We start from the raw sequence: 15,499 nt of genomic DNA, 5'->3' as shown, positions 1-15,499 counted from the left end.
GATAAGCCAGTAGAAAATCAGACAACTGGAGTGTTCAAGGACGGGTATCCTGGGACTTTTCCGGATTGTGTGGTAACAAGGTTGCAAAGTCACAGGTTAAGACAAGAGGAGAAATCAAAGAGTGAAGATTAAGTTGAAGTGCAATTATCAGAAACGATTTTTGATCAGATGATTGATAAAGAACAAGAACAGGTGGAGGATGCGGTGGATATTTTTAGTTCCAGGAAAATTGGCGGAGTTACAACAAAAAGGTGTAGAAATAAAACAGATGTATCAGAAAGCATACACGGAAGAGGAACCGGAGTGTGTATCAGAGTGTTATTACTGTAAAAATGATGTCTTGATGAGGAAATGGAGACCTTTACATATGCAGGCGAATGAAAAGTGGGCAGAAGTTCATCAAGTAGTATTGCCGGTAGGGTATAGAAAGGAGGTGTTGCGAGTTGCACATGAGGTACCAGTGGGAGGTCATTTCGGAATAAGGAAAACTCAAGCTAAAATCCCAAAACATTTTTATTGGCCTGGACTAAATGAAATGAAATGAAATGAAACATGTAGTTAAATTTTGTCAATCATGTCACGCATGTCAAGTGATAGGGAAACCTCAAGCAGTAATAAAACCAGCCCCCTTAATACCCATTCCAGCATTTGAGGAACCTTTTACAAGGGTCCTAATTGATTGCGTAGGACCACTTCCTAAAACAAAAAGTGGGAATCAATATCTTTTGACTGTAATGGATGTGTCTACTAGGTTTCCAGAGTCCATTCCAGTATGTAATATTACAGTTAAAAAGATTGTGGAGGAGTTACTTAAATTCTTTACTAGATATGGACCACCCACAGAAATGCAATCGGATCAAGGATCAAATTTTACCTCAAGGTTATTCAAAGAAGTTATGGATAGCTTAGGAATAAAATGATTTAAATCAATCCAGAATCGCAGGAAGCGTTATAAAGGTGGCGTCAGACATTAAAGACCGTGTTGAGGGCTTATTGTCACGATTATCCAGAGGATTGGGATAAAGGAATTCCATTCGTACTGTTTGCAATTAGGGATGCACCTAATGAGTCAACCAAATTCAGTCCTTTTGAACTAATTTTTGGTCATGAAGTAAGAGGACCACTTAAATTGATGAAGGAAAAATTGGTGAGTGAGAAATCAGAAATTACATTATTGGATTAAGTGTCAAATTTTAGGGAATGATTAAATAGAGCAGGTGAATTGGCTGGACAACATTTAAAAGTTGCACAAAATGTGATGAAACGGGTAGCAGACAAGATATCCAAAGTTCGTAGTTTTGCCAGTGGAGATAGAGTTTTTAGTGTTGTTACCAGTGGTAGGTGAGCCTTTAAAAGCAAGGTTTTGTGGACCTAATCCAATTGAAAGGAAATTAAGTGAGGTGAATTATGTGGTAAAAACACCAGATAGAAGGAAGACTCACCGAGTGTGTCATGTGAATATGCTTAAAGGGGCTGTTTAGCACAGGGCTAAATCGCTGGCTTTGAAAGCAGACCAAGGCAGGCCAGCAGCACGGTTCAATTCCCGTAACAGCCTCCCCGAACAGGCGCCGGAATGTGGTGACTAGGGGCTTTTCACAGTAACTTCATTTGAAGCCTACTTGTGACAATAAGCGATTTTAATTTCATTTCATGAAAGGGTACTTTGGAAGGGAAGGCGAGAAAAGGAGGTTTTAATGATTCTAACTCGGTGACGAACCAAATCCACATGACTGTGAATTTGACATACCTCAAATTAAGTTGGAAAATGAGGATGTTCTTAAAAATTGAGATAAATGTTTGAGTTACCTTCCAGAGGAAAAACGGACCTGACCTGAAAGAGTTATTGATATCACTTGGGCAAGTTTGTAGAGTTAAATTGGGAAGTACTAAAATGGCTATACATGATGTAGATGTGGGAAATGCTGGTCCAATCAAAACATCCATATAGACTTAACCCTTTAAAATTGGCACAGGTTAACAAAGAGATTGAGAGTATGCTTAAAAATGGCATAATTAAAGTGGGTTGCAGCCAATGGAGCTCACCCATAGTGATGGTACCTAAACCAGACGATACCCAATGGTTGTGTGTGGACTATAGAAAGGTTACTGCAGTTACAAGAACAGACTCTTATCCTATCCCACGTTTGGAGGATTGCATTGAGAAAGTGGGACAATCAGCTTTCATTTCCAAACTGGATTTACTTAAGGTACCCTTATCCAAAAGGGTGAAGGAGATTTCAGCTTTTGTGATTCCAGATACTATATACCAATTCAAAATTATGCCATTTGGCATGAAAAACGCCCCAGCCACATTTCAACGGTTAACTAACAAAGTTGTCCGAGGTTTCTGTTTGTGCTTCAGTGCCTTCCCATCGTGATCACCAAGGGCTTTTTTAAGAGAGTAGGCAGGAGTATTATGGGGTTTGTGTGGGCGAATAAGACCCCGAGGGTAAGGAGGGGGTTCCTGGAACGCAGTAGGGACCAAGGAGGGTTGGCGCTGCCAAACCTAGGGAGCTACTACTGGGCAGCAAATGTGGCGATGATCCGCAAGTGGGTTATGGAGGGAGAAGGGGTGGCGTGGAAGAGGATGGAGATGGCGTCCTGTAAAGGAACGGGCTTGGGGGCGTTGGTGACGCACCGCTGCCGTTCTCGCCAACAAAGTATACCACGAGCCCGGTGGTGGCGGCAACATTAAGGATCTGGGGCCAGTGGAGACGGCACAGGGGTGCAGTGGGAGCCTCGGTGTGGTCCCCAATCAGGGGTAACCACCGGTTTGCCCCGGGGAAGATGGACGGGGGGTTCCAGAGCTGGCGTCGGGCAGGGATTAGAAGAATGGGGGACCTGTTCATTGACGGGACATTTGCGAGCCTAGGGGCACTGGAGGAGAAGTTTGATTTACCCCCGGGAAATGCTTTTAGATATATGCAGGTGAGGGCTTTTGTGAGGCGACAGGTCAGGGAATTTCCGTTGCTCCCGGCACAAGAAATTCAAGACAGGGTGATCTCGGGTGTATGGGTCGGGGAGGGCAAGGTTTCGGCAATACACCAAGAGAGGAAAGAAGAGAGGGCAGCGCTGGTAGAAGAGTTGAAGGGTAAATGGGAGGAGGAGCTGGGGGAGGAGATTGAGGAGGGGTTATGGGCTGATGCCCTAGGTAGGGTTAATTCCTCCTCCTCGTGTGCCAGGCTCAGCCTGATACAATTTAAGGTGGTTCACAGAGCGCACTTGACGGGGGCAAGGTTGAGTAGGTTTTTTGGTGTAGAGGACAGATGTGGAAGGTGCTCAGGGAGTCCGGCGAACCATGTCCACATGTTTTGGTCATGCCCGGCACTGGAGGGGTTCTGGAGAGGAGTGGCAGGAACAATATCTCAGGTGGTGAAAGTCCGGGTCAAGCCAAGCTGGGGGCTAACAATAGTTGGAGTAGTGGACGAGCCGGGAGTGCAAGAGGCGAAAGAGGCCGGCATTCTGGCCTTTGCGTCCCTAGTAGCCCGGCGATGGATCTTGCTAATGTGGAAGGAGGCGAAGCCCCCTAGCCTGGAGGCCTGGATAAACAACATGGCTGGGTTCATAAAGCTGGAGAAGATTAAGTTTGCCTTGAGAGGGTCTGCGCAGGGGTTCTACAGGTGGTGGCAACCGTTCCTCGACTATATCGCGGAGCGTTAGAGGAAGGTCGGTCAGCAGCAGCAACCCTGGGAGGGGGGGGGGGGGGAAATGGGGGATTGCTTGGGGGATGGATGAGCAGGAGATAACATGAAGGGTGAGGGAAACTGGCACGTGCGGGAGAGAGCCAGTGTATAAAGCTATGTAAATATACCATTTTGCCATGTATATATCTTGCTCCGTGCGATCTTGTGTTATTTTGTTACGGGGGTGGGGGGGGTTATTGTTTGTAAAGGGAAAAAATTGTGTTGTTAAAAAACTTTAATAAATATATTTAAAAAAACAAAAACTAACAAAGTTGTTTCAGGATTACCCAATTGTGCGGTATACATCGACGATCTGGTAATTTTCAGCCAGACATGGAAAGAACATTTAAAACATCTGAAGGAGTTATTCGATCGACTTCAGGAGGTGGCTTTGGTGATAAACCGAGACAAAAGTGAATTTGGAAAGGCCCAAGTCACTTTCCTTTGCCATACACTTGGACAGGGTCGACTAGTCCCACGAGATGTAAAAACAAAAGTTATTGGGGAGTTTCCAATACCCTCAACACAAAAGGAAATAATGCGATTTCTTGGCATGAGTGGATTTGATCGAACATTTGTGCAAACTTTTTGTAGCGTGATTGCTCCACTGATAGACCTGCTGAAGAAACGTCAAATATGTTAGTGGACAGCAGACTTTCAACAGGCATTTGACTGCCTGAAAGCTGTGATAACCAATGCTCTTGTGTTGGAGAATTACAAGGGACTCTGTGATCAGATTGAACTAAAGTATCTGACTTTATAGAGAAATGCCGAGACGTAGAGAAATGGATGGATCGTGCAAAGACCTTCTTGTCCAAAGAGGCTGTCAATCAAAAGGGATTAGAGTTGGAGGAAGAACAACAAAAAATGGACTATATTTTTATACCTGTTTGCATGTGTTGTTTTTTGAAATGAAAAAGTACTGTGTGCATTTCTTAAAGGATAGTGAAAAGGTGAAAAATGAAACCATCTTGAAGTTGATGGTTTTTTTTTCTTGGGGTGAGGTGTCATGTGAGAGTACCTTTAAGAAATGGGTGTTTTTTAATAGAATACCTGTAGTGGGTGTACCTTTAAGAAATGGGTGTTTATTACTGCAGTGATGTCAGAGTGTGGGTGGAACTGGGCTGCCTGTCAGCTTTTAGTTTCACTTTGAGAAAAGCTTGGGTGAGTCTGTGTTTTTTGGATTTGTTTCAGTGTTGGAGCTGCAGTCAGCCACAGAATGTGTAATGTTGTTATATTTGCCATGTAAAGACTATCTCTGATCGTTTTGTAAATTCAGAGTTACAACTGTTCTCAGTACTGAATTTAAACCTGATGTGCTTCTGTTAAAGGTTTTTTTAATGTCTTATGGATGTTAAAAGGAAAGTAAGGATTACTTCGTGTTGTATTCTTTGGGGGTTGTATTTGAATTAATGGTTGCTCAGATGTTTACTGTATGTTTTAAAAAGGTTAACTTGGGGTCATAGAATAAACATTGTTTTGCTTCAAAAAATATTTTTCCATTTCTGCTGTACCACACCTGTAGAGTGGGCTGTGTGCTCCCCATACCACAATCTATTGAAAGTTGTGGGTAAAGTGAACTCCATGATACACTTTGGGGTTCTCTAAAACCCTGGCCCATAACAACCCATCAAATGTCTGGTCAGAAATGGGAAGGCGTGAGGCCAGTATGTGCAGCAAGTGGGGAAAACATAGCCTCGCCATGCTTCCTTCCATTTTTCACCTTCAAATGCTGGATGCCTGCTCATGCCCTTCACTTTTTTATGCTTTGTTTTACAAAATCTATGAGCCTCGTGTTCACAACAGAAGTTTACATACTTGCAGTTCTTTTCAGTTCAGTTTCCATAAACAAGGATGGGATATCCGTCCCCAGGACACCGCGAATGCGTTCGCAGATGGGATGGAGAATCTGGCATCAGGGCAAAATTTGGCACGGCACCAGGCACCAACTCGAACGCCATGCTCCGACCCCTCGCTGCCGGCCTGAACGAGTTCCACACCACACACAAGCGAGAGAATGGAAATAAATGCAAAATGGGTCGTAATGACCCATTTGCATCTATTTAGTGGGCCCGGCACCCTGTGCTCCACCTTCCCGTGGCCGGGGATCACGCGGGCGAGGTTCATTTGTGGTCTCAGCAATCGTGAACCTGGCTCGCGGTGGGCCAAGGGGACATCGCAGGGTCCACCACGCCAGGGCCACAACGGTAGAGATCATCCGAGGGTATCCTCCACCACCCCCCTCCACAGCACACTAGCCCCCAGATTGCCTGGGTGACACACCCCCCCCCTAAGTATTGATCATAGGAGATCAGTCCTGAAGTTCAGGTTAGAAACATCACTGATCAAGGTTTTAAGTTGTTTGAAGGAGAATTGGAACTTGCAAATTTCCACCAGTAAAATTTCTAATTTTTTTTTTTTATAAATCAAAATTGTCTTACCATTTGCCATGGTTTTCCGAACCCACCAAGGACCATCGCCGAACTTGGTCTTCCAGTCTGCTCCCAGGGAATTGTGTGTACAGACTAAAACACACCACTCTAAGCTACTTATAAAATGTCCCCACTGGAAGAGAAAACATTAAACATTTTCATTAAAATAATAAATTTACCTGCTCTTTTCATTCATAACACTGAAGTTTACGTTTCAGTATGGGGGAGGTGCCTTCATATCTACACCATTGCTTTCCTACATCAGTTGAAAACTATTCCCACTGCCTTGCAACAAGAGAAGATATAGGGCTATGAGAGATAAACATAGTTTTCTTTAAGGAAGCAAAGTGTTCCTTAACTATTCCCTGCGGCAATTGTTGATCTATAATCCGCTGCACAAAATAATTCCTCCCTCTTTGTGAGGATGTTAAATTCATAATGCTTCATCAGTGACTACCAGAAGAAAAAGTTTCCCTCCATTTATGCTAGTAAAACATTTTATAAATTTTGCAATCTCTATTAAATCACCTCTGTGTTTTCTCTGCTGCAATGGAAATAGTCTTAGTATCTCATAATCCTGGTAATTCTAATGCTGTACATTCTCTATAGTTTTACTTTGCACTTTTCTAACCTTTTTTTTGTTAAACCTAGACACTCTTAAGAAATGCCCGTGGAAGTTAATTTAAAAAGTGCTCAAATTTTCACAGCAATCTCATTTTCACATCTCAACTGTGCACTTACCGAAAAGAGTGAGCTCCATAACATGGTACGCCCAAAGTTGTCAATTGCAACATCAAACCAAGCTCCAAATTCAGATACCTGATTTAACTTCCGAGCTGCATACCCATCAAATCCTGTAATGGTTGAAACATTTTATTATGTGAATACACTATAATTAGGGGGCAATTAAACTTCAGAACGGAAGAAAATTACAAATACAGTTTAATAACGATTACATTAGATGGCCAACCTTATACACACTGGGTGATCTAAGCAGGTAATGTCAGCATTGCACCAATTATGCTCAGCTTCTAGTTATGCTTAAGAAAATTAATAAATATCTAAACTATATTTTTTATTAATACATGCATTTCCTTGGTTTTCCTTAAAATTCAGTCAGCTGTGTATCATTCAGCTTTTACCATTTGGAATCTGTTAATATATTCAATGCCAAAATAAAGTCTCTGCCAATAACTGACTTGTCTGTTAATTAGTGATCAATGGAAAATGTACTGTCTGGCACAAGGTGGAGTACAATGTACAGTCTGAGCACTGAAGGTAACTTCTCTGAAGTGTTCAGTCTGAGTGAAAGCCTTCAACTCTCACAATACATAACCTCAACATTCCATCAGTCAGATGGTCACATGCATAGTGAGACCCTCATCATCAGTCAGTCAAAAAATAATCTATCCTTTGAGAACGCAGTTGATCAATCTCACTGTCCTTTATGCAATGCCACTCTAGGTCAGGACAAAATGTATTTGCAAGAGAATGAGAGGTCATATGTTTAGAGGGAGAAAGGTTATGTTTTCACAGAAATTAATGAAGCAAGATACATCAGTCCTCTTGCCTTTGATGATTATTCCAAGGTGGTGGTGCTGCAGTTTCGTTGCTCCTGCAGCAGCCCTTGCGCACCCATTAGCTGGAGCAGTCCTTCCAGCTTCTTGGTTCTGCATTTTGTTCACAAGAAAAGCCGGAATGCTTTGCAGATTTTGAGAACACATGCTTTTTAAATGTCTGCATATCATACATTTACCAGGTCCCCACATATCTAATCACTACAGGCCAATGTGCTGACTGAATAGAATATGTTGCATTAACTTGAGCTTAAGTCTCCAGCTTCACAGGGAAAGTGGTGTCTCAAAGGTTGCTGAAAAAGCAAAGTTCAGCAGCAGAGTTCTGCACATCAAATTTTAACTGCTTAATATTGTTCATTTTATTACCACCCAGCCAATCTCCAGAGATATGGGAACAATGTATTAAACCGTCAACACACTACATCACAATCGGTGACAGGTTGATTCACTTTTATTTGAGTCAGCAAGCAGGCATCAGATTCTTCTCACCCTCAGGCAAAGTAAAAATTTCAAAGCTGGGATAAGTAGATTTATGATTTTTAAAAAACAGAATAAGCTGGAAATACTCAGCAAGTTAGGCAGCAACTGGGGAGAAGGAAACAGTTAACATTTCAGGTTGATGAACTTTCATCAATTCAAGAGCAACTACAATGGTTCTGGATTTAGAACTCCAGTTTTTAAAAAGAGACAAACAGAAACGCATTGGGTTTCACAACACAATTTAACTTTCCTTTATTCAATGCACTGGCTCAAACGGAGCGATCGGAGAGCTTTGGAAGATCAAGAAAAGACTCAATTGATCTTTATGTAATATCAAAAGATACAAGCAGCTTAAATGTGATGGTAGAATTAGAATACAGGTACAAAATTCACTAACTTCTTATGGCACAAGATATAAAATTCCCTCAACTGGAAGAATAGTGGATACTTAAAGTGGCCTCACAGTAAAAGGAATCACAGAATTTACAATGCTGAAGGAGGCCATTCAGCTCATCGAATCTGCACGGACCCTTGGAAAGAGCACCCTACCGCCACCATATCCCCGTAACCCCAACTAACCGTAAGGGCAATTTAGCATAGCCATTTCACCCAACCTGCACATCTTTGGACTGTCGGAGGAAACTGGAGCCCCCGGAGGAAACCCACGCAGACGCAGGGAGAATGTGCAGACTCCGCAGGGACAGTGACCCAAGCTGGGAATCGAACCTGGACCCTGGAGCTGTAAAGCAACTGTGCTAACCACTGTTCTAAGTAATTACTTGAAAATCTAGATAAATATTTATGCACACCCCATTGAACAATAAGAGCGCACACATAGGGCGACATTCTCCGACCCCCCATCGGGTCGGAGAATCGCCGGGGGCTGGCGTGAATCCCGCCCCCGCCGTTTGCCTAAGTCTCCGGCACCGGAGACCAGTCGGCGGACATCGTGCCGTTTCCGGAGAATTTCGCCCCATGATCAAAATTGTTCTATAACGCAATGGTTCCTGCTTTTCCAACACTATGCACGAGCTGTTGGTGGAACGGAACTGGTTGGAATTATAGTTAGTGCTGTAATTGTGATCAAGTTTCCTGAAGCTCTGCTCCAAGGACACGAGAGAAAAGGCTAACAGCGTGCTTTAACCGATACCTAGTGTGTCTCTTGTGAACCAGATTAAGTAGGGCAGAAACACGAGATGCTGGAAACATGCTTTACTTTAAACTCATCCTCCAAGGGCAGCACGGTAGCATTGTGGATAGCACAATTGCTTCACAGCTCCAGGGTCCCAGGTTCGATTCCGGCTTGGGTCACTGTCTGTGCGGAGTCTGCACATCCTCCCCGTGGGTGTGTGGGTTTCCTCCGGGTGCTCCGGTTTCCTCCCACAGTCCAAAGATGTGCAGGTTAGGTGGATTGGCCATGATAAATTGTCCTTAGTGTCCAAAATTGCCCTTAGTGTTGGGTGGGGTTACTGGGTTATGGAGATAGGGTGGAGATGTTGACCTTTGGTAGGGTGCTCTTTCCAAGAGCCGGTGCAGACTCGATGGGCCGAAAGGCCTCCTTCTGCATTGTAAATTCTATGATTCTATGAAGGTGTAGGTGACGGAACAGGACTGAAAAGGGAAACGGTAGAATTGTGGACACGCTGTTCTATGCATATGTATTATATTTTTCTATGAAGTAAAATATTTGAAATTCACAGGATTAACAGGTGATAATTTTAGAAACAGATCTATTGGTTACTAAAGCAAAATACAACGGATTCTGGAAATCTGAAGTATAAACAGAATATGCTGGAACAGTCATCAACCCGAGAGGAGATGCTGCCCAGAGTATTTCCAGCAATTTCTGTTTTTATTTCAGATTTCTCGAGTGATAGATTTGACCTCAAAAGCTGCTGTAATTTCACTGAAACTTTTTGAACTAAAAAAGGAAAGTTCCTTTAAAATGGAAAAATGTGAAAGGAAGCCTGGGCGAGATTCTCCGACCCCCTGCCGGGTCGGAGAATTGCCGAGGGCTGGCGTGAATCCCGCCCCCGCCGGTTGCCGAATTCTCCGGCACCGAATATTCGGCGGGGGCGGGAATCGGGCCGCGCCGGTTGGCGGGTCCCCCTGCTCGATTCTCCGGCCCGGATGGGCCGAAGTCCCGCCGCTAAAATGCCTGTCCCGCCGGCGTAGATTAAACCACCTACCTTACCGGTGGGACAAGGCGGCGCCGGCGGGCTCTGGGGGGGGCACGGGGCGATCTGGCCCCGGGGGGTGCCCCCACGGTGGTCTGGCCCGCGATTGGGGCCCACCGATCCGCGGGCAGGCCTGTGCCGTGGGGGCACTCTTTCCCTTCCGCCTTCACCACGGTCTCCACCATGGTGGAGGCAGAAGAGACTCCCTCCACTGCGCATGAATGCCGTCAGCGGCCGCTAACGCTCCACCTCCGCCCGGAGATGTCATTTCCGCGCCAGCTGGCGGGGCACCAAAGGCCTTTTCCCCCAGCTGGCGGGGCGGAAATTCGTCCGGCGCGGGCCTAGCCCCTTAAGGTTGGGGCTCGGCCCCCCAAGATGCGGAGCATTCCGCACCTTTGGGGTGGCGCGATGCCTGACTGATTTGCGCCAATTTGGGCGCCAGTCGGCGGACATCGCGCCGATACCGGAGAGTTTCACCCCCCGTTTTTCTTTCCTACCAAAACATGCATTTTGGGTGGTGGTTTCCATGGTTTGATATTCTTGCGATTTTTTTCAAGCACCTGCAGGGGAAGTTTTATTTCTTCTCCAACACAAAAGGGAAGTTCATGCAGTACGGACATGAAACCAACAGATGTCACGGCAAAGCGCAGTAATTAAGTGAACTAGCAACATCTGTGAGCTACTACCCCCAAGTTAGGAAACAACCACAGCCATATTCAGTTTATTTTCCTTCCTTCTGTGGATCAGTATTTTGAGATGCATACTCACCATCAAGAATAATGGAAATCACATAACAGGGAAAAAATACTACTGGATAATTGAAAGTCCACCAGCACACCAGCAGTAGGAGTATCCTTATATAACCTGGAAACAACATAGGCTGGACTTAGTTAAAGTTTGCCTCAAATTTACTTCCACAATAATAGATTTTTCAAAAATACCTGTAGAAATTAGTTATAACCTCGAAAGCTTTTTAGACTTAAGATAAAGCAAAATATATTTGAACAGAATACATTAAAGTTTGTCTCCTTCAAACTGAATTTCTTAACCAATCTCTAAATTAGACAGCAGCGGTACCATGATTCTTGTGTTTTCATTTTGGAACTGCAGCAGTGAGTCGTAGGTTAAAGATCCGCCATATTTCCTCAGTGGAACAGGTGGTCTGCTGTACTGTTTGTTTACCACATTCATCATTCTTACTGTTTTCCAGGCCATTTTGCAAATCAGTACAATTATAGTGCTGAATCGCTGGCTGGTTTGCAAAATGCACTCACTCACACTGGCAACCAGAATGCCACTGCTTAACTATAATTTCACTTGGAATCCTTAAAGTTAGCAGAATGAGGAGACCTTTACCTGTCGATGTGAACTGCATTAAACAGATTTAAGGAAAAACTACTTCTCCTGAAGGGTTGTGAATCTGTGTAATTCGCTACCGCAGAGTGCGGAGATGCAGGGATAGTGGGTAAATTTAAGGAGGAGTTAGACAGATTTTTAATTGGTAATGAGTTGAAGGGTTATGGAGAACAGGCACGACAGTAGAGTGGAGGCCAAGATGGGATTACATTGAGGGCGTTAGGCTCGGGAGGCTAAATTGCCTACTCCTGCCCCTAGGACACGTGTTCTAGGGAGGAGATGCTCTGGCTGATTTTACAATCCAGCTCTTGGTCTGTAACATTGTATGGAGATGCCGGCGTTGGACTGGGGTGAGCACAGTAAGAAGTCTTACAACACCAGGTTAAAGTCCAACAGGTTTGTTTCAAATCACTAGCTTTCGGAGCACTGCTCCTTCCTCAGGTGAATGCCACTGGAAGGCAGAATGACAAAGAGTCAAAAGGAAGGTGACTTACATGTACATGTGTATGCATAGGAGTTTACATAATTGATATAAACTGCAAAGGAAAATAACATGGTGCCTTGTGAGGTCATAAAAGCTATAAAGATACCTGAAAGATCAGATGGAATGGTGCTGCCAACACAAAACATTCCTACTCTCTAAAGAACACGATGTTTGAACAACACGGATTGTTTCTCACCCATTATTTTCCATATATTTGCTTCAAACATTGAACACTTGGCAAGAAACTATAAAAAAAAGCTACAATTAACCTGTAAACAAAGGACAGAGCACACTGACAGCAGAATACTGAGTGAACATGGTGTTTGTGTACTTCATGCTTTATTTCATTCCAACTCATCAATTCCAGCTCTACAGTGGGTTGATGAGTACAAGATTTTCATGAATAAGAACAAAGGCAATTTTTAAAGATTTGCACTTCTATGGCACCTTTCACAATCACCAGACATCCTAAAGCACATTTCAGCCAATACTTTTGAACTGAAGTCACTTTTGAAAAGCAAGAAACATGGCACCCAATTTGTGCACAGCGAGCTCCCACAAATAACAACGGGATTACCAGATAATCTGTTCTTGTGATGTTTGCCATGTTAGGTACACTGGCTGCAACTGGATGCAGCTTAGATCAAAAAGATACTCCAGACCTTGAAGTTAATTCAATCAGGTTTATTGAACTAATAGCACAGTTAGCACAGTTCTCTGTGTGTTCAACTCTCTGCTACTTTAAATGTGGTTACTCTGTCTGACTGAACCAGACTAGCTCTTAGTCACGTGGGGGAGGTGTGAGATTGTAACAACACCCTTGACTGACTCTCTAGATGTTCATCAGTGGAAAGAGGTGGAGTGTCAGTGCCTCGTGTCTTTTATAGTCAGATCCCACCCCTGAGTGTCCTGCCTGCTTATTGGTCATGTCCTGTTCTCTGTGTCCATTAGCTGCTTGTCTGTGCCTGCCTGTATATCATTATGTGTGTGTCTGCATATCATGACAATGTTGATTTGTGAGATAAACATTCGCCAGGGCACCCAGGACCTGCTCCAGGAGATCTTTTTCACCCACTTGAGAGGGCAGATGACATCTCTAGCAGAGCAGCCCTGATTTTTGATCTCAAGTACCTGCATTGGTTGCGAAGGTAGTACAGGCTAATATCCATATCTTGCCAACATTTACGAATGTGGTTACATAGTTTCTTTTGAAAAGCAAACAACGTGGCACCAAATTTGTGCATAGCAAGCTCCCACAATTGACAGTGTGGTAATGACCAGCTAATTTAGGTTTTGTGATGCTAATTGAGGAATAGATATTGGTCAGGGCACTGGGAATAACTCTTGTTGACATAACTATCACTCTGTGCTCAACTCCTCACCCCTGGCTTCCTGTCCTCGCAAACATCACTCTGCCACACATTCGCTGATTGACAATAAAACATAAGCTGGCTAAAAGCATGTGTGCAGCACCTCAGCACTCCCACAATGACCTGGCAAATGTTTATCTCACAAGTCAACATCCCAAGAACAGATTATCTGGTAATCCATCTCAGCTGCTCACCTTTCGTGAGCAGACATCTTTTGGATCAAGGATAAGTCAGAAGTTGATAACAACTTCCTTGTGAATGGCAGGCTTTGAACTACCAGCATGGTCCTTCCTAAACTGGTTCAGGGCAGGTGAAGGCCCTTGTGCAGACAACCTCCACCGCTGGGGCCTCCATATAAACCCCTTTATGCACTTGTGGAAAGACACAAATAATGCTGTGCATTTATTTGTAATTCGTCCATGGGATGTGGTATTCACTGGCCAGCATTTATTGTCCATCCCTAATTTCCCTTGAGCTGAAATGTTTGCTAGGCCATTTCAGAGGACATTTTTTTTTTAAAAAAAGGTCAACCACATTGTTGTGGTTCTGGAGTCACATGCCAGCCTGACCAGGTGAGGACATTAATGGTTTCATGGTCATCATTAGTCTTTTATTGAATTCAAAATTTCACCATCTGATGCGGTGGGATTTGAACACGGTCCCCAAGCCATTACCCTGGGTTCCTGAATTACTGATCCAGTTACAATACCATTATGCCACCACCTCCCTGAGGAGCGTCCCCTCTACAGACAAAGTCGATTAATTACCTTAAACCCAGAAAATGGGGAGGCTATCACTTGAATTTGGGGATTTGCATTCAGAAAATTAATAAATAATTGTGATTTCCTAAATGTAGACCCGTATTTCCTGCAACTCCTTCCCGCACCATTACCTCTAGCCTTGGCCCCCTCCTATTCCTAATAATAATAATTGCTTGTCACAAGTAGGCTTCAAATGAAGTTACTGTGAAAAGCCCCTAGTCGCCACATTCCGGCACCTGTTTGGGGAGTCCGGTATGGGAATTGAACCCACGCTGCTGGCCTTGTTCTGCATTACAAGCCAGCTGTTCAGCCCACTGTGCTAAACCAGCCATCATCTACATCTACTATTCCTCATCTACATGCTGCTGCTCTGTGACATCATCCTAAAATAAGTCAGTTTACACATGTACACTGACAAGACCCAGCTTCATCTCACCACCACTTAAGTCTCTGGATTCTATCAATGTCTGCTTGTCCGATATCCAGTCATGGATCAGCAGGAATTTCCTCCAATTGACTAAAGCCTTTATTTTCAGCTCTAAGTTGGCCCTATTTCTATTTCTCATCGACATACTTACTACACTTGGTGACAATATCCACAAATGTCAAGTTCTATCATGTTCCCAATGACACCTCATCACCATTTCTCCCAATCTCTTCACACTCTCAGATTTGTCACACAACTTGTCCTTGTCCGACATCCAAAACTCATTCAGTAGATGAGTTTCCAACATGTCCACTCCACCATCTACACTTTCTAATTCCACCTGTGCAAAATCACCCTATTCCAGCCCTCAACTCAACCACTGTCAAAAGCCTCATCCATGCATTTGCTAACTCTAGACTGGACAATGCCAATGTTCCTCTGGCCAACCTCCCATTTTACACCACATACAAGCTTAATTTTTTTCATTTTAATTTTCAACAAGGCTTGTTCATTCATCATCCCCATGGACCCGGACATGCATTGGCTCCAATCTGGCAATGTCTTTTTTTATATTCAGTTTCAATCCTCCATAGCCTCAGCCTTCCCCATCTCTGTAACCTCCTCCAGCCTTACAATCTTCCAAGATCTTTGTGTTCCTCTAATTCTGGCCTCTTGTGCAAGCCAATTTTAATCACTCCACCATTGGTAGCATGCCCTTAGCTTGCTACAGAACCTAGTGCTTGTATGGTTTA

General features: G+C 43.9%; 1 protein-coding gene across 1 annotated transcript in view; it reads right to left on the bottom strand.

Annotated features, from left to right (window-relative positions):
- Nucleotides 1-15,499, bottom strand: part of LOC140386805 (uncharacterized) — a 44,785-nt gene that overhangs the window by 12,075 nt on the left and 17,211 nt on the right. The window contains exons 3-5 of the mRNA XM_072469513.1: nt 11,118-11,213; nt 6,857-6,969; nt 6,125-6,248 (exon numbers count right to left, since the gene is read on the bottom strand). Coding sequence (XP_072325614.1) covers nt 6,125-6,248; nt 6,857-6,969; nt 11,118-11,213 — 333 coding nt within the window. The remainder of the gene's footprint in view (nt 1-6,124; nt 6,249-6,856; nt 6,970-11,117; nt 11,214-15,499) is intronic.

The sequence above is a fragment of the Scyliorhinus torazame genome, chromosome 12 (assembly GCF_047496885.1).
Source record: "Scyliorhinus torazame isolate Kashiwa2021f chromosome 12, sScyTor2.1, whole genome shotgun sequence".
Taxonomy (NCBI): domain Eukaryota; kingdom Metazoa; phylum Chordata; class Chondrichthyes; order Carcharhiniformes; family Scyliorhinidae; genus Scyliorhinus; species Scyliorhinus torazame.
Note: the sequence above shows the minus strand (reverse complement) of the source record. Positions and strands in the feature narration are given on the sequence as shown.